Genomic DNA, 19,905 nt, shown 5'->3' with positions numbered 1-19,905 from the left:
AATAAGGTAATGTGCAAATTGACTGGTTGGCTTGTAGGCCGTACACTGTTTACCTCAACTGGCTAACAGCACACTTCCACCAGATGATCCACCTTTTGACAGACAAGAAGCTATGCAAAAAACCCTCGTCAACAGTTGTAACGGTGCTGCCATCAAGAACAACAGACCATGCTTAAAAGTCTGATTTTAAATTAACATCTATGCAACGCAAAAGCTTTGTACGAATGCCAAAATGTGAAATAACTAACAGAAGTTGGCAGGAATTATTAAACATTCTTATTACTTGGAGTGCATTTGTGAAGCTTAGTTTGAATTTTCCCCATTGAGAACAGATTACACAAGATACTTATAACAAACGTATGATCATATCAATGAGGTAAGTTGCATATTAAGCGCATCGTCCCCCACATGGCAAATCCAATCTCAGTGCTTCCAAGGGTAGATGCCAAACAAGTCATTCCAAACCACTCTCTAGCCTCCTTAATGCTAGCAAAGAGCAGCGCTAATAGAGAACTGGGAGAAGATCAATTGACCCTCAAAACCTGGAGTAGTGTACAGCTGGAGAGACAAAGGGACAAGATATGGTTGCTGCCCATTCATTTATTTTTCAGATATTATCAGTATTTGGAGAAGGGAAAAGTAACAAACCATCCATGTCTTTGGGGAGGTTACATACTCAAACTGCATATCCTGCTTTGTAACAAGTACAATAGTGAATAATTAAGTATACAACAACAACTTGCATTTATATAGCGCCTTTAACGTAGTAAAACATTACAAGGCGCTTCACAGGAGTGTTATCAAACAATATTTGACACCAAGGCAAATAAGGAGATATAACAACATCTGACAAGAGGTAGGTTTACAGGAGAGTCTTAAAAAGGAGGCCATGCAGGGATTTGAAAACAATGAGAATTTTAAAATTGAGGTGTTGCATGCTCAACAAAGGTGACTTGTTGAAAACTTTTGAGTGTAAAAAAATGAGGAATGTCCTTCAACCTTTCCTACAAATGTATCATAAGAACAGGAGTAGGCCATTCAGCCCCTCAAGCCTGTTCCGCCATTCAATTAGATCATGGCTGACCTGTATCAATTCCATCCACCCGCCTTGGCTCCATATCCAGATTTAAAATTATTAATTGATCTAGCATCTACTGCTTTTTGTGGGAGAGTGTTCCACACTTCTACCACCCTTTGCGTGAAGAAGTGTTTCCTAACTTTTCCCCTGAATGGCCTGGTTCTGATTTTAAGGTTATGTTCCCTTGTCCCCCACCAGCGGAAAAAGTTTTTCTATGTACCCTATCGGTTCCTTTCAAAATCCTAAAAACCTCAATCAAATCACCGCATAACCTTCTATATTCCAGGGAATACAAGTATAGTTTATCACCCTACATTAACAAGTCACTTAGGATCTGCTGCTTAGGCCTGCTTTCCAAGATCTTTGGCCCAACACGAGAAATAGCTCACTAAGCTAGTTTTTAAATGTAGATAGGAGGTGACCTGTATGTGACCCTCATGAATCTGGCACTCCTTTAACCCCATGACCATCAGCAGATCTAAATGAATTCTCATCTACCTAGACTGACATAAAAGTAAATATTGTTATTGAAAAGACTAGTGGTATTTAAGTAGCTTTAAGTACAATGTAAACAGATTTTGAATACTTATTCCTGTTTACTCAGTCACCCTATTCCCTATACTCTCTTTTTAAAATAATTATCCCCACTCGCTTCCAATATTTTCTACATGCTATTTCCCTTTTTAAAAAAAACATGAAAACCGCTTTATTTCTTCCACTTGACTCCCACATAGGGTTACCAACTCTGGTGGGAGGCATTCCTGGAGGTTTGATCATGTGACACGCTGACCACATGACATCTGAGCACGTGATGCCCAATCACGCGACTTCTACAAATGCCATTGCGTTTATCCTATAAAAGTTGGGTCCCCTGTAGTTGAGTAGTTTTGCTCGCGTTTTCGCGCGACTAGTTCCAAGAACCAGGAGGGGAAAGGGTGGGAAAGTAGAGAGAAATGGTTTCCTCTGGCAAGTGGGACGATAACCAGAGATCACAGATTTAAAATAATTGGCAAAAGAACTAGAGGGGAAATGAGAGAAATGTTTTCACACAGAGGGTTGCTAAGGTCTGGAATGCACTACCTGAAAGTGGTGGACGCAGATTCCATAGGAACTTTCAAAAAGGCAACTGGACATGTGCATGAAGAGGACTAATTTGCAGGGACTAATATGTCTATATTGCTTGGATGTGGAGATGCCGGTGATGGACTGGGGTTGACAAATGTAAGGAATCTTACAACACCAGGTTATAGTCCAACTGTTTTATTTGAAAATCACAAGCTTTCGGAGGCTTTCTCCTTCGTCATTGTATTAAAAAAGTTAATGGGATGAAAACATTAAAAAAATCATTTTTAGGCAGTAACAGAGTATAAATTAGATGATGCAGTGTAGGTATGAATCTCCAGAAGATATTTGATATGGTGCCAATAAGGGGGATCTGTGCTGGGATCTCTTTTGTTTTTCATTTATATAAATTATTTTTATATAGGAAGAGGAATATTAAAGTTTGCCAATATACCAAATTGGGGGCATAGCAAACCATGAGGAAAAATGCAGGTTGGACAGATAGGTTGAAGTGGAGAAAGGGAGGTGGAGAGAGAGAGAAAGAGAGAAAGAAAGAGAAAGAGAGAAAGAAAGAAAGAAAGAGAAAGAGAGAGAGAGAGAGAGAGAGAGAGAGAGAGAGAGAAAGAGAGAGAGAGAGAGGGGAAGAAAGAGAGAGAGAGAGAGAGAGAGAGAGAGAGAGGAAGAGAGAGAGAGAGAGGGGAAGAGCGAGAGAGAGAGAGGAAGAGCGAGAGAGAGAGAGAGAGAGAGAGAGAGAGAGAGAGAGAGAGGAAGAGCGAGAGAGAGAGAGAGAGAGAGAGAGAGAGAGAGAGAGAGAGAGAGGGGAAGAGCGAGAGAGAGAGGGGAAGAGCGAGAGAGAGAGGGGAAGAGCGAGAGAGAGAGAGAGAGAAAGAGAGAGAGAGGAAGAGAGAGAGAGAGAGAGAGGAAGAGAGAGAGAGAGAGGAAGAGAGAGAGAGAGAGGAAGAGAGAGAGAGAGAGAGAGAGAGGAAGAGAGAGAGAGAGGAAGAGAGAGAGAGGAAGAGACAGAGAGAGAGAGAGAGGAAGAGAGAGAGAGAGAGGAAGAGAGAGAGAGAGGAAGAGAGAGAGAGAGAGAGAGGAAGAGAGATAGAGGAAGAGAGATAGCGAGGAAGAGAGAGAGAGGAAGAGAGAGAGAGGAAGAGAGAGAGAGGAAGAGAGAGAGAGAGGAAGAGAGAGAGAGAGGAAGAGAGAGAGACAGTGGAGAATGGGAGAGGAGAGCGAGGGAGGCTGGAGAATAGGAGGCGGGGAGGGGAGAGAGCAGGAGACTGATGAATGGGGATGGGGGGGAGGCAACCTGGTGAATGGGGGTTGAAGGATAGGGAGAGAGAGGGAGGCTGGGGGATTGGGAAGAGAGAGAAATTAGGGAATGCAGTGGGCCTGGGAGCCAACATTTTTTGCAGAGCCAGAAGCAGCAGCAGCGTGGTGAGTGGGAGCAGCACCATGACAGGAACAGGCAGTAAAGGGGCGAGTGAAACCTGGGGACTTTACTGTGGGTAAACAATGAAAGATTGTATCCACTGGTGAGCGAATAGGGAAGAAGGGGAGGGAGACAGAGGATTCTCACTGGAAGAACCAAGAGCTGTAATTTTTAGCATTCTATGAAAACTCTCCTTTATTAAGTCCGAGCCCAGGGAGTGGTTTAGAAATGTTGATGCTGAGCTTAGGAGGTTGTGTCCTATGACACATGCCCCAAACACTGAGCCAACTGCCTTTTGTCCAATCTCTTGGTTTGGTTTGAGTCGGTCTGTGCCAGCCGGTGTGAAGTCCAAGTATAGATTGGCACTGATTGAGGCTCCCAGTTCAGAGTAATCACCTTCACACAGAGCCTGAATCAAAGCTAGTAAAATTAGTAGAAATACATAAAACAAACTTAATTCAGCAACGAAGTCTGACACCTTAAGTTGTAGTCCACACAAAATACAATTTTATTACTTTCGCCACGAGAAACACAAGTGAACAGTGAGCACACTCCAACTTCAAGCCCAAGTGCTTCCTCACCAACCATACTATCACTGACAGGAGACCTAAAATAACCAATTAAATCAGTTTTTGAAACCAGGGTCATAGTCACTAAGCCTATTTCGTTTAATGTAAGTCTGCTTCACTAATAGCTCCCATTTTATGATTCATCCTATAAATTTATAAATGCTTAAATATATTCGAGGTCCGAGCGCCAGACATGTCATAGAATCATAGAAGTTTACAACATGGAAACAGGCCCTTCGGCCCAACATGTCCATGTCGCCCAGCTAATACCACTAAGCTAGTCCCAATTGCCTGCACTTGGCCCATATCCCTCTATACCCATCTTACCCATGTAACTGGATCAATATCTATAAGAGCCCTTGTGTGAACCCTCTGTTTGTATGTCATCCTTCCCTTGTAATTTACTTCTGAAAGAAAACTGATAGAGGCTTGAACTTGTATTGTAGCCATATCATCTTTGTTATATAATTCACCAATGTCACCTTGAATACGCTTGTCATACGATAGGAAGGTAAATTATTTCCACAACGATGAGCAAATGTTCTCGAGTTTAAGGCAATAATTCAATCAAACATTTCTGCCCAACACAAACTGAGCTTTGGGTATGTTTGTTTATGATATACAGTACAACAAACTTACTGCACATCATTCATACACACCAAAAGTGTGGGAAATGCACCCAGTCCGATTTATCAAGGTTATATTCCATTTCCTGCCAAGGTTTCAACTGATATCAATTCCTATCAAACAGGTCTTGTCATACAGTTTCAGAAACATTGTTTGAAATCAGTGTACTCCCTAGCAAGCCTGTGCTAAAGACCTTTGCCTCAAGGGCGACAGTTGGCAGCTGAACAATTGCATCTATCTAAATGTAGCTTTATTTGGTGACTCTGAAAAGTCAATGCAGGATGGTTTTCATGCAGCTGCCAGCAGTCAAACAGAAGTCCACAATACTGCATGATTGAGTACTTGAGGGAACAAGAGGAGAGAGAAAGAGAAAAAGAAAGGGAGAGAGACACAAAGTAAATGAATGAGTGTGGGAACATTTATGTATAGGTAGCCATTTTGCACACAGCAAGCTCCTACACACAGCAATGAGAGGAATAACTAGTTAATCTGTTTTTTGGTAGTTGAGAGAAGAATGCTAGCCAGGACACAACAGATGGAAAATAGATACCTAGGGGGAAAAATCTGATAGGGTCTATTATTGGGTACAGGTAGTGCGATCTGCTATTAACCCATGCCCAATGGCCCCTGAGCAGGCAGGACAAGAACTTCGTCCTGCCTCAGTATACACCGTCAATCTGCGTTGAAATCCAGGCATTACACGTCGATTCAATGTAATTCACACTTTCCACCAGCAGGGGAAGCCCCAATTTCTTAAAGGGAGGATAACTCTTCAAATCTCTTCAAAGGTAGATGGAACCTTTCTTTTTATTTGTTCATGGGATGTGGGCGTCGCTGGCGAGGCCGGCATTTATTGCCCATCCCTAATTGCCCTCGAGAAGAAGGTGGTGAGCCGCCTTCTTGAACCGCTGCAGTCCGTGTGGTGACGGTTCTCCCACAGTGCTGTTAGGAAGGGAGTTCCAGGATTTTGACCCAGCGACAATGAAGGAACGGCGATATATTTCCAAGTCGGGATGGTGTGTGACTTGGAGGGGAACGTGCAGGTGGTGTTGTTCTCATGTTCCTGCTGCTCTTGTCCTTCTAGGTGGTAGAGGTCGCAGGTTTGGGAGGTGCTGTCGAAGAAGCCTTGGCAAGTTGCTGCAGTGCATCCTATGGATGGTACACACTGCAGCCACGGTGCGCCAGTGGTGAAGGGAGTGAATGTTTAGGGTGGTGGATGGGGTACCAATCAAGCGGACTGCTTTGTCCTGGATGGTGTTGAGCTTCTTGAGTGTTGTTGGAGCTGCACTCATCCAGGCAAGTGGAGAGTATTCCATCACACTATTGACTTGTGCCTTGTAGATGGTGGAAAGGCTTTGGGGAGTCAGGAGGTGAGTCACTCGCCGCAGAATACCCAGCCTCTGACCTGCTCTTGTAGCCACAGTATTTATATGGCTGGTCCAGTTAAGTTTCTGGTCAATGGTGACCCCCAGGATGTTGATGGTGGGGGATTCGGCGATGGTAATGCCGTTGAATGTCAAGGGGAGGTGGTTAGACTCTCTCTTGTTGGAGACTGTCATTGTCTGGCACTTGTCTGTCGCGAATGTTACTTGCCACTTATCAGCCCAAGCCTGGATGTTGTCCAGGTCTTGCTGCATGCGGGCTCGGACTGCTTCATTATCTGAGGGGTTGCGAATGGAACTGAACACTGTGCAATCATCAGCGAACATCCCCATTTCTGACCTTATGATGGAGGGAAGGTCATTGACGAAGCAGCTGAAGATGGTTGGGCCCAGGACACTGCCTTGAGGAACTCCTGCAGCAACGTCCTGGGGCTGAGATGATTGGCCTCCAACAACCACTACCATCTTCCTTTGTGCTAGGTATGACTCCAGCCACTGGAGAGCTTTCCCCCGATTCCCATTGACTTCAATTTTACTCGGGCTCCTTGGTGTCACACTCGGTCAAATGCTGCCTTGATGTCAAGGGCAGTCACTCTCACCTCACCTCTGGAATTCAGCTCTTTTGTCCATGTTTGGACCAAGGCTGTAATGAGGTCTGGAGCCGAGTGGTCCTGGCAGAAGCCAAACTGAGCATCGGTGAGCAGGTTATTGGTGAGTAAGTGCCGCTTGATAGCACTGCTGACGACACCTTCCATCACTTTGCTGATGATTGAGAGTAGACTGATGGGGCGGTAATTGGCCGGATTGGATTTGTCCTGCTTTTTGTGGACAGGACATACCTGGGCAATTTTCCACATTGTCGGGTAGATGCCAGTGTTGTAGCTGTACTGGATCAGCTTGGCTCGAGGCGCAGCTAGTTCTGGAGCACAAGTCTTCAGCACTACAGCTGGGATGTTGTCGGGGCCCATAGCCTTTGCTGTATCCAGTGCACTCAGCCGTTTCTTGATATCACGTGGAGTGAATCGAATTGGCTGAAGACTGGCTTCTGTGATGGTGGGGATATCTGGAGGAGGCCGAGATGGATCATCCACTCGGCACTTCTGGCTGAAGATGGTTGCAAACGCTTCAGCCTCGTCTTTTGCACTCACGTGCTGGACTCCGCCATCGTTGAGGATGGAGATGTTTACAGAGCCTCCTCCTCCCGTTAGTTGTTTAATTGTCCACCACCATTTGCTAAAAATATCAGTCTGTTGTCTACACTGAGTCTGAACTGAGATCAGACATCGCGCACGTAAAACACAGATGCAGGTCCCATCCCTATGTTCACACACTGATGAGTTATGTTAAAATATTGAATAAAGGTTTCGCAGTACTAAATCGCACATCCTCCAATCTGCATGCCAGACCTCACCAATCTGCCGATCTGAGTTGGTACCAGGCCTGTGAGAGTTCATGCATCAAGGTTCTCTGCTGGTGCACTGCAGGCCTTGTGCAAGAGGTGGACAGAAGGAGGGATATTCTTGTTCTGTAGGGGGGGGGGGAAGATGGGCAAGAAGCCCTTCAAACATATGGACAAAATACAGTGGGAGACGAAGTCAATGCCAGGTGCACAGCACCATGAACATGGATGCAGTGCAGGAAGAAGTTCAATGCTTTGACACGAGTGGTCAAGGTGAGTGAGGTCAACTGTCAAGTGACGTCTTCTACCAACTGCACCACTAGCCACATCCACTGCTCCACACACATCACTCCCCATCACGCACATACCAACAAACTCTTTCAATCAGTACTCAACTCTTCCAATCAGATGCTTCCTCTCACCCTCACAATTACTACTCTTGCTAGCTGTCCATCCACAACTTACAGGCCACACACACTGGCAGCATTCAACCATTTCCATTATGCTCAAGGGCAGAACAGCATCTCAACGCACTTTACAAAATGATGGGACACAGTGGAAGACAAGCAGAAGGAAAAAATCATGGCGGGAGGGGGATGTGGCCTGAATGCCAGGTCAGAGAACTATATATATATATATATGTAAAAAATATATATATTTTATAAACAGGGTGTTTTGAGCAACAAGATGCTCAGGAGGTAAAGTCTCTGTGGTTTACAGTAAGGGACCAGATTCAATCTCCACTCTGCGCTACATCTGACCACAACACCCTTAAGTTAGGCAAAAGAACAGCTACTGTTTTTACTCCTAATCGTACCAGAAGCGCTTGGGTAAGGCAGAAGAACTGGAGTTCCAGAGGGCATAGGCGTCTCTTCCACAGGCAGGAGGTTCTTTCCGAAAATCATGCATGTGCAATCTATCATTTTATACCCTCTTCAAGGCTGATAGCTCATGTTATATCCTTTTAACAGTTACAACCCAATCAGCTTTTTACCTCTATGGTAATCAGTCAAGAAGCACATTTTGCAAAGCAAGATTCAGTCAATATCCTTTAACCCCCACCTTCTAATTCCTCTCTCCCAGCTAACAAAAGGGGCTCGATTTTCCCTGGAAATTGCGGGTGCATTGGGGGCTCCGAAAATCGGGGAAATCCCGTTCGGGTTCGGAAGCCAGCTCCAACCCACCAACTTCCGAGTTCCCCACAGACACACCTGTGCACACACAGGTGTCCCGAATCCAGAAGTCCCGCCAGTAATTAAAGCCGGCGAGATGATAGTTCAAGAGCCAAATGTACCTCATTGAGGTACTTAAGGAACTTTACTTGTGACATATGAGGTAGTTAGAATGATTTTTTTTAAACTTACCTGGGTGGCTTTCCCACGGCTTCCAATTCACGCCTGTGAAACCAGGCATGAAGGGCCGGATCAGGCAAAAAAAAACGAAATAAATTAAGTAAAAAACCATTGCACGAAGTTAAAACACAAAATCAACCTACCTTTCCACCCTGCTCCGATGTACAAAGTCGCCCTCTCCGATCTCCCCCTCTTCACCCCCCGATCTTCCACTGTCTCTACGTCTCCCCCCCCCCCCCCACCATGATCTTCCGTCCCAGCGCCGGATGATGTCTCGCTCGCTCTCTCTCCCCACCCCCCTCACGTTGAAACTCCTGACGGCAGCCAGCCTGTCAATCAGGCTGGCTGCCGGGCGCGAAACCCGGAGAGCACGTTAATCACCATCAATTACGATGTGATCGTGTCGGAAATGGTAAGTTTAGTTTATTTGGGTTTGCCACGCACACCTTCACCACCACCCCCCCCCCCCTGCTGCCAACCCGCCACCATTTCAAAACTGAGCCCAAGGTATTTGTCTAAGAGCTAAATAGGACCTGGTAAAATCCATCAAAGAGGTGAGCTAAGCATTGAAGTCAGGGTTGGGGTAGAACCTGCTTTCTGGAAGGGGAGTCTGCCCAGCTGTTTCAATGACAGATTAGACTTTCAACACTCAGACGCAACGCCAGTGTTCCTGTAGAGCAACAGAATAAAAAAAACGTTGGCAGAACCAGTTCCTAAATACTGTATTTGTGCAATTTTATACAGTCCCATTCTTAGAGATTATCAATCTCTATCTATTTGAAAAATAAATTAAGCTATGACATACTATTAAAGTAATGGCACTTTGTTCTGTTTTATCTGTTTGCCAAGGTAAACCTCTGATGGCCTGACACACACAGCTCTACTTATTTAACATTTTCTTCAGCACGACATGCTTTGGTTGAGGCTGCAGGAATGCAGCATTTGCTAGCATATTCTTATTTAGGTATCATTTTTTCTTTGTACATAAACATGGGAGGTTGTGTTTATTGTAATTTTATGAAAACTTTAGCATCTCCATAAAGGATTAATTGGACTTACACGTGTGGTACAATGTGCTTTGATCATGATATTATGACAAGTTTCTTCATTGTAATCTGACCACAACGCCCCTGGATTAGGCAGAACAAGAATAGTTACTATTATAATTCTAATCCTATATAATAATTCATACCAGAAGTGCATGAGTGAGAGCTGAAGTGTCCTTAGCTGTGATGTTCTCTGTAGTTGGATCACCTACTACCACTTATGGTCAAGGCTCACACATAAATGGCCACTTGGACAAGGCCATATGGCAAGAAAATTGCCTCGAGTTTGGTTTAGTGCAGTTACTTTCGCAGCATTTATAATCTCTCAGGTTTACATGGTTGAATAACAAAATAAGGTAAAGATAACTACAAATTTTATATCATCTAAAAAGTAGAATTAGAGGCAATTTTTTTTCCAAGTTACATTTATCCTATGGTGAAGTGCATTAAGTGGAAAAGTTCTGTTGCTCTACATTAGAACATATTAAATTTTAAAATCCTCTACAAGAATCCATTAGTTTATGCCTTAAGATTTAAAAAAAACATATTTCTCAGTTATTAGGCTTTTAAAAAATAACACACACACCTCTACTTATGCTATAGTTTCAGGAAACAGGTTAATGTGGTACAAACATTGGACAATGAAATGTCTGAATTGCTGAACTGGATCTCATTTAGACAGTCAAAAAAGATAAGTGGTAAGTGCTACAAAAGAAACCAATTATTCTAAACTTGTAAGCTTCATCACAAATGTAGTAGGATTAGTCTCATTACTAGATTCACAACCATCTGGAGACATGGCAAAAGATTATGGTAACTTTAGCATTTACCCCACTAACTCTACAAGAGCAGTTTTAACAGCAAGATTACAACCTCAGCACCCATATCACAGAACATTAACTAGGATACATCCTGCAGCCCCTCTGAAACTGGGCCAGTTCACAATCTTCAGCCTCGAGATGCAGTTAGTTCTGCATCATGAACTTATACATTTGCCCAGTAGTTGTAAATGAAATGTATTTGAGCATTAGAAACATAAGGCATGTATTGGGACTGTACTGATTATCTTAAGGGGAAGAATGTTTTTCTTTGGGGCAAAAAGGGGAAAAGTAGTACTGTCCAAAATGTGTGTAAGATCAGACATACTTTTTTAAAATCAAGGTGCAACCTCACGGGAGACCTACCAGGTCAATTTTGTTGACCAGGAACGATCCACTTGGATGACAGTCAAGGAACCAAGACAAATCAATCATGTGGTGCGACCTTTATTGGAGAAGGAAGATTTCACAGCCTCATTAAAAATCTAAAATGCCTTCCATTTCAAAAAACTGTTTAACTTTTGAAAATGTAATTACTAAGGTATTTCATGCCATTTGACAAGTTTTATAATTTTATGAAACAGTCTGAACCAATTTACATGAAAGGCTATGATGCAAAATAGCAAGTTCAGGTGTCAATTGCAAGTTTGTCTTTAATTTATCAATGAAAGCCCAGGGCACTTTTTTTTTTAAAAGTTCATAATCATTTGGCAAATACTTCCACTAGATGAAAACTTTGATTGACTTCAGAACTATTATGTTTGTTCATCTATAGCACCACTGTGTCTGTAAACTAGGTTTCCCTATGGCAATTAAAAAAAAATAACCAGATGATGTATGTAATATTAGTCCAACTACCAATCCATCCTTCTCCTCATTTGTAGATCACTCCATTAGTACCAATCACATTTTCATTTCTAACTGTTCCCATGTAATAATACACCTCCAATAGCTTCTCCTCCCAAGGTTCCATCCTGTTCCTCACATACATGCTACCTCTCATCAACATTAGCCATGTATGGGATCAGTTTCCACATGTATACCAACAACATCCTGCTATAATTCACTACCATTACCCTCAACAAAATGACTGTTATTATGCTGTCTGAATGCATGTGCAACATGAAGTTATGGATGAATCAAAACTCCTCCAGCTGAACATTGGTAAATCTGAAGCAATCCTGTTCTCACTAGAAACTCCACATCTTAGCCCATCCCCAACTGCTCGCTCAGGTTGTACCGAACAGTGGGCAAGCTCCAGGTTGTCCTCGACCCTGCTTTTCAAGTCCCACATCCAATACATTACCAAAACTACCTTTTTCCACCTTTGAAATGTCATCCACCTTCATCCTAACATCATTCTGTTACTGCTTAAACTCTCAGCCAAAACTGATATTACCAATCTCTTACACACAAACTCCAAACCATCCCCGTTCATTCACATCCCTTTCCTAACCCACCTCCACTGATTCTTCATTCCCTCAGTGCATTGATTTTAAAATTCTTCCCCTCATGTATAAGGGCCTCACTCTATCCCCTCTGCAACCTCCTCCAGACCTGTATCTCAATTTACACCCTCCACTTTTCTGGATTCTTTGCACCCTCCATTCCAACTTCACAGATGCAGTCTTATATAATCATGACTCTAAACTGTGGCATTCTCTCTCTAAACGCCTCCACCTCTCTCTACCTTGAAAAGCTTCCTCAAAATCTCTCTTTTTTCCATCTGTTCAACTACATCTTGTTCAACTAAATTCTTGTGCCATCTCTCTCCATCTATAAAGCTAACTCAAAACCTACTGCTTTAACCTCACTCTCAAACATCTCTGTAAACACTTCTCCCAATTTCTGCTTGATATCTGATTGTCGACAAACCCCACACCCCACAACAAAAGCAAACTTGGGACATTTCACTATGTTAAATTCTTTAAGTTGTTATGGTTTCCTTCTATTGGATCACTAAAACCAATAGAAGCTCCTAAACAGCTCTGTGAGTAAATGTACTTTGTGGTGTAATACCAAGTAAATATACCAGATAGATTCCAGTTTTAATCTTTAGTTGTAGTTGGCCAATCTCAGCCAGGGTGGTGGTAGAGGAGTTACAACTTGCCTCAATATCCTCAGGTGGGGAGAAGAGGAAAACAAACCTGAGTTTCTGCTCTTGGTTGCTATCCAGTGACTGCTGCTGGAAAGTGTGTAGAAAGTGGATAAACCTTTCAGCACAAGTTCAAGATCCATCTTTGGGGCTACATTTTACATGGTAGCTTTAACTCAGAAGATAATTCTCATCTACTGACCTTAGGCAAGTCGGAACCAAGGTCTTTCCCTTTTTCATCAGTTTAATGCTACCAATTGCTGCCAATTACTTTTAGGTAAAATTTTTATTTTTACCGTATTCAAGATCTATATACATAATAAGTCTTCCATTGGTACATATATCATACCCCAAAGGGAACACATATGAAAGTGATACAAGAAATAGGCATTACATCATTTCCAATTGGAATAAATATATTCATAAAATAATAAATCAGAACTGAACAGATAAGGAACCTATGAATGAACATGCAGTATCTTAAAAGAAACTGTAGAAAAAAATAAGAAAGCCAGTCATTTGCTGCTGATTTCTTCTGGCCTCCACTCAAGGAGAGGCATCAAGGGTTTACAAGTACGTACTAATCTAGAAATATACTTTCCTCAACACAGGAATTGCTAATTCACAGCTTTAAAGTTTGTTGCCATAAAAGGACATGCCAGATTTAACAGCTCCATCTTAGCAGCAGTCAGCTTTCCTCAAGGGCAGTCCCTTTCTGTCCATCTGGATTGGCCTAACAAGATGTAAACCCCTCATTATAGATAATGCACTATGTTAGATAGTAAACTTTCCAGTCATTATAAAACATTGTATCCTCCAAACTGCTCCATGAGCAATGCCACAGGAGATCTAATACAGATATCAACAGGTATTTAAAAGCTGTCTGATGGCTCAGGGAAATGAGAAACATCCCAGGTTTAATCTTCAATCTATCTTGATTAGCCAATCTTCACAATGGTAATGTTATCAGCAGTGGAATTGATCTTGGTGTGCCCATATTGAAGAGGGCAAGAAAGCTCAAGTACCTACTCCCAGTAGATGTCCAGAATTGTTTCCTGGAAGTTCATGCATGTGGTCCATCAGGCAAGGACAGAATGAGAACAGCTCTGATGGCTCCAGTCAGTCAAAAAGCCTATGAATACATAAGAACATAAGAAATAGGAACAGCAGTAGGCCACCCGGCCCCTCGAAGATGCTCCGCCATTAAACAAGAGCATGGCTGATCTTCTACCTCAACACCATTTTCCTGCACCATCCCCATATCCCTTGATGCTTTTAATATCTAGAAATCTATCAATCTCTGTTTTGAATGTACTCAATGACTGAGCCTTCATAGCCCTCCAGGGTAGAGAATTCCAAAGATTCACCACCCTCTGAGTGAAGAAATTTCTCCTTATCTCAGTCCCAAATGACCTACCCCTTATTCTGAGACTGTGACCCCTGGCTCTAGAATCCCCAGCCAGGGGAAACATCCTCCCTGCATCTACCTTATTGAGACCGGTAAGAATTTTGTATGTTTCAATGAGATCACCTCTCATTCTTCTAAAGAATACAGGCCTACTCTACTCAATCTGTCCTCATACGACAATCCCACCATCCCAGGAATCAGTCTGGAGAACATTCGTTGCACTCCCTCTATGGCAAGTATATCCTTTCTTAGGTAAGGCGACCAAAACTGTACACAATACTCCAGTTGCGGTCTCACCTAGGCCCTATATAATTGCAATAAGACATCTTTACTCCTGTACACAAATCCTCTTGTAATAAAGGCCAACATACCATTTGCCTTCCTAATTGCTTGCTGCACCTGCGTGTTAGCTTTCAGTGACTCATGTACAAGGAACACCCAGGTCCCTTTGAACATCAACATTTCCCAATCTCTCACCATTTAAAAAATACTCTGCATTTCTGTTTTTCCTACCAAAGTGGATAACTTCACATTTTTCCACATTATATTCCATCTGCCATGTTCTTGCCCATTCACTTAGCCTGTCTATATCCCCTTGAATCCTCTTTGCATCCTCCTCACAACTCACATTCCCACCTAGTTTTGTGTCATCAGCAAACTTGGAAATATTACATTTGGTCCCCTCATCCAAATCATCGATACAGATAGTAAATAGCTGGGGCCCAAGCACCGATCCCTGCGGTACCCCACTAGTCACAGTCTGCCAACCTGAAAAAGACCCTTTTATTCCTGCTCTCTGTTTTCTGTCTGTTAACCAATTCTCAATCCATGCCAGTATATTACCCCCAATTCCATGTGCCCTAACTTTGTTCACCAACCTCCTGTGTGGGACCTTATCGAAAGCCTTCTGAAAATCCAAATACACCACATCCACTGGTTCCCTCTTATCTATTCTACTAGTTACATCCTCAAAGAACTCCAATAGGTTTGTCAAACATGATTTCCCTTTCATAAATCCATGTTGACTCTGCCAAACCCTATTATTTTCTAAGTGTCCTGTTATCACATCCTTTATAATGGATTCTAGCATTTTCCCTACTACTGGATGTCAGGCTAACAGGTCTATAGTTCCCTGTTTTCTCTCTCCCTCCTTTCTTAAATAGTGGGGTTACATTTGCCACCCTCCAATCTGCAGGACCCGTTCCAGAATCTATAGAATTTTGGAAGGTGACAACCAATACATCCACTATCTCTATAGCCACCTCTTTCAAAACTCTTGGATGTAGATCATCAGGTCCTTGGGATTTATCGACTTTCAGTCCCATTAATTTCTCTAGTACTTTTTTTTTACCAATACTAATTTCTTTCAGTTCCTAATTCTAGCCAGACCCTTGGTTGTCTAGTATTTCTGGGATGACCCAATGTTCTGGCTTACACATAACCACTTAGGCAAGATAGAAGAGGATTGCAAGCACCCATGGAACCTCAGCATAAGTCATTGACTATACCTCCTCTCAAGAAAGGGTAAAAGAGGCAAAACCACCTTGATAAATGTAGTCAATGTTATTCAATCATAAAAGGTAACCAAGCTGAAGTAGACTTTAAACATAAACATAGAGTATAAAAGAATGAAAATCTGTTTACTAAAAGGCAGGCTGTCGATTTTGAAATTCTTCATTCTGAAAGGTTCAATTAAATACGTAGCACCACATGGCTGAGGAATGACACAAGACTGAATTTTTGGCTACCAGCTGCCTCATGGATATTTCTTAACCCATGACACAGAGCATCACAATGCACATGTCAACTATATTTCTAATCAACTTTTTAATGACTGCAGTAAGCGAGGGGCACGTGAATGGTCTGAAGACTGATGCAAATCAGATGGCCCAAGGTCACACTTGAGTGCAGCAAATCTGTACTGAACATCAAATAAAAGGGGGCGGGAAGAAGAGAAAGAGAAGGCTGAGGCCGCCTATTTTATAGTTAGGTGTTTCCTGCTGTAAAGTATTGCATATTAATACCTTTATAGGATATCATTTAAACTTAGAAATTGAGCTCGAGTTTGCAATGTTGTGCAAGTTGTAGCAGGTATAAATAAGAAGTGTGTGTTAGGAAGTTGTAATACTTCTACATTCTGTTTATTAAATCCATAATGGTAAACATATTCAGTACAGATATTATCTACATGGTTTAGACATTTAGATTTTTCAGTATACCCTGAAAACACCAACTGAAAACATTGAGCAATCTGCCTTGAATTGCTCTGTGAAGCATATCCTCACAGAATTGTAGAAAATTAATTAAATTTTTCTACAATATGTACAAGCTATATTTCTAGACAATGCATTTTAATATACAATTATAGGTGGAAGTCTTTGGAAAAATTGGCCCTTGTAACATCTGGAGATGTAATCTATTGTACAAGGGAAACAAGTTGTTCCATGTGCATCGGACAAAGACAAGACTAAACCCATCTCAATTAAATTTGTCCTGGTGTGACTGCAAATTAAACAATAACATCTGATGTACTTATTACAGGGTCAGTTAACAAACAATGGAATAAATTAATGACAGGGTAAAAGACACATTGCAGAGAATGGCTGGTTTTACTGTATTAAAGGCTTGCAACAAGCTATCCATGCCAATTATTTGTACTACTTCATGCATGAATTTACATTTTTTTTAAATTAGATTAACAGGGCCTTCTTTAAGCACAGATAGCAAAAGAAGTTTGTAATTAGAGATTCAAAGTTCCATAAATAACTCAGATGATATTCTCTGATTGATATTTGCCCTATTCATTTTTACCTGTCCTAAATATTTTGTGCAAAAAAAAGTTGGATTTAAGAAGGAGCTTGATAGATTTCTAGACACAAAAGGCATCAAGGGGTATGGGGCGAGAGCGAGAATATGGTATTGAGATAGAGGATCAGCCATGATCATACTGAATGGCGGAGCAGGCTCGAAGGGCCTACTCCTGCTCCTATTTTCTATGTTTCTATGTTTATCAGCTTTTACCACATGTTTTTCTAATAAATAGCATCCAGTATACAAGAGGCTCTCTTCCCCTCACCTCAGTATTAAAAGATATTCAATTGCTCATTTTGCATCACTATTGAGTGTACTGATTATCCAAAAATTCCAAACCATCATCGTGGAATGTGCAGAGCAAAAGGACACTAACTGAAAGATAAAACCCAAACATCAATATTTACCCACATGAAGTTTAATGAAATTCAAAATCAGACAATGAAACTCCAAGATGCAGCATTTAAAGTGATGTGTTCAGGCAACTGTTGTCTGTGGTAGGTCAAACAATTGGAGAGCATGGGACATGGCGTAGAAGGAAGAAGAGGTTCTGTGAAAGTTGCAGATGACAACTTTCAATAAACAATAAACAATGAGTAAAGCAGAACCAAGGTGAAAAGACGAAAGAGTTGTACCGCTAGGCCATGCTGTTTGGCATCTGCGGGCAAGTTAAATGCTTGTAAATTCTTTAATAGGAGGACCTTGAGCTATTTAAAGCCATCTTCCATTCCAGCACAGAAGAGGTGCGATTTTCTGCAGCAGAGATAACTGCCAAGTTAATTGGGTGTCATGCACAGGACATTCAGAACATGCACATTCATTTTATTGAAAATAAATAAAACTGCAACTTTATTGGAGAGCCAGGGAAGGGGGACATCTAACAGGTATATCCAGGTATAACTAGCTGCATTGCTGAATTAGTTACTATGAAAAATTCAATGTCATGCAATAGAACCACAGAGGTTTGCACCACAAATGAGGTCATTCAGCCCATCATATCTATACTGGCAAGAGCAATCCAAAACCAATGCCTTCCAGGACTATTGGAGGTAAAGTGGTTCTGGTTACAAAATTACAATTGTTACATGGAGAATAATGAAATGTGTACTGATTCACGTTTAAACTGTCAAACTGTTTGCTGCTCTTGGAAGAAAATTTGAAACAGATTTTTTTATTAAAATCAATTTCACATTTTTCTTGCATTGAATATACCCAAAAGGCAGTAAGATTTCATCTACCAACATGCAATAAGAATCCTTCTGTTGCGTTCAAAGCCATCCACTGTACACATTTAATACCTTTAAGTAAAACAACAGTGTTTCATCAAATACAAGAAAACAAAGAGTTATACAAAGTCATATCCCTTTAACTACAATGTACTTGATTTCTATGTTCCCAATTTAATTTGAAGTATTTTCATCTGTGCTTTTGTCTGAAGTGGTTCAACTTATCTATGCAGTTACCAATTTAAAGATATTTAAGTGGGTAAATTTAAGTCTCAGTAAACAAGTTTTTTTTTAAATGAACTAATCCAGCTAGCTACTTTTCTGAGCAGTGCTCTGCATTGCAGATCTGTGCAATTCAGTTTAGAAAACAAAAAGCATCCTAGGCTATCACATGATCAACAATGACAGACATGCACACATTGGTAAACACAAGATTTTTCAGCATCAAGTAACATCCTCAATGAAACAGCTGTTAAAATTTCCTTATTACACCCCATTGAAAACATCCTACTTACTTCAGCGGAAGTGAGATTTCCTCGTCAAAAGTTTAGTTTAAATTTTAAAACTTCAGGGTTGTACTCAATTCATCGCCACCACAAAACTCAGTATCTCAACAATAACCTTTTCAGAGGTTTTGTAATTCAAGCTTTTTAAGCCTTTGGGCAAAACAAAGTGGCACTTAAAGGTAAAAGGACCACCCAAACAATATCGTACAGGGTGCCAATACTGCAATACACAAGTGCTGCAGCAAAGTGTGGAAGTCGTATCTGCAGTCAAGAGAATTCCAAGCGTATCCTATATAATATCAAGGACAGGTCAACTGTATCCTTTATCGATATTCAGTATTTCCAATAAGTTTCCCAATGAAAAAAGAAATGTTTTAAAAGCCAAGAGCTACACTGAAGTAAGAACTATGCTACTGTAGTTACACACGAGTTTCCATCCAACTGTCTATCCATCATATACCACTCTTAAAGCAGTCAGTTCTTCAGATAGAACTATACACTCATTTTAACCTCAGGATTCAGGGCCAATTGCAGTGTGGCAATGACACGTAGGACCATCCTTTTATGGACTGAACAGTGAGCTCTGATACCAGCTAATCTGCCATAAATAGCCCTTGGAACGGAGAGATCAGATCAGCTGTTGCAACAACAGTCCCAGGCTATGGCTTTATTCTTTCTCATTGCCAATAATGTTTGAACATTCACTGCAGAAACTTGCAAAGAGTACTGATTAAAGCTTCCAAACCTAGGTACTTGGTAATATAGTACAAAGTGGACCAAACTAGTGACCATCTAAAGTAACATACAAAGTTGGTGCAAATTGATCAAAATGTTTAGCTGGTAAAATGCCAGATCTGAACTTAACAGCAAGGGAACATTTCTCATTGAGCCTCAAAGCTAATTCAAATCCATACTCTGCAGATCTGAAAGTGTTTCATAAGCCATCATATGACCTGACAATTTTATGCTCGGATTGAACATGCCCAATGAAACTGAAGTATGGCATTTTGGATAGCGATGTGAAGTACTGTACATTTGTGGTAGTCACTCAACATCCAAATGCACGGGACAACTTAGCAGTCTTAATTGGAGGA

General features: G+C 41.5%; 1 protein-coding gene across 11 annotated transcripts in view; it reads right to left on the bottom strand.

The window, feature by feature from the left end:
- The window catches only part of svila (supervillin a), a 203,224-nt gene extending 183,973 nt beyond the window's left edge, over window positions 1–19,251 (bottom strand). For 4 of the 11 annotated variants that reach the window (XM_068007306.1, XM_068007311.1, XM_068007323.1 and 1 more), the window contains exon 1: window positions 18,821–19,251. In XM_068007306.1, coding sequence (XP_067863407.1) covers window position 18,821 — 1 coding nt within the window. In that variant the 5' untranslated portion in view covers window positions 18,822–19,251. The remainder of the gene's footprint in view (window positions 1–18,820) is intronic. The other 7 variants (XM_068007340.1, XM_068007357.1, XM_068007330.1 and 4 more) reach the window with 4 other exon arrangements.
- Between the last annotated feature and the right edge of the window lie 654 nt (window positions 19,252–19,905).

The sequence above is a fragment of the Heptranchias perlo genome, chromosome 2, assembly GCF_035084215.1.
Source record: "Heptranchias perlo isolate sHepPer1 chromosome 2, sHepPer1.hap1, whole genome shotgun sequence".
Classification (NCBI taxonomy): Eukaryota; Metazoa; Chordata; class Chondrichthyes; order Hexanchiformes; family Hexanchidae; genus Heptranchias; species Heptranchias perlo.
This window is presented reverse-complemented; position numbering and strand designations above follow the sequence as displayed.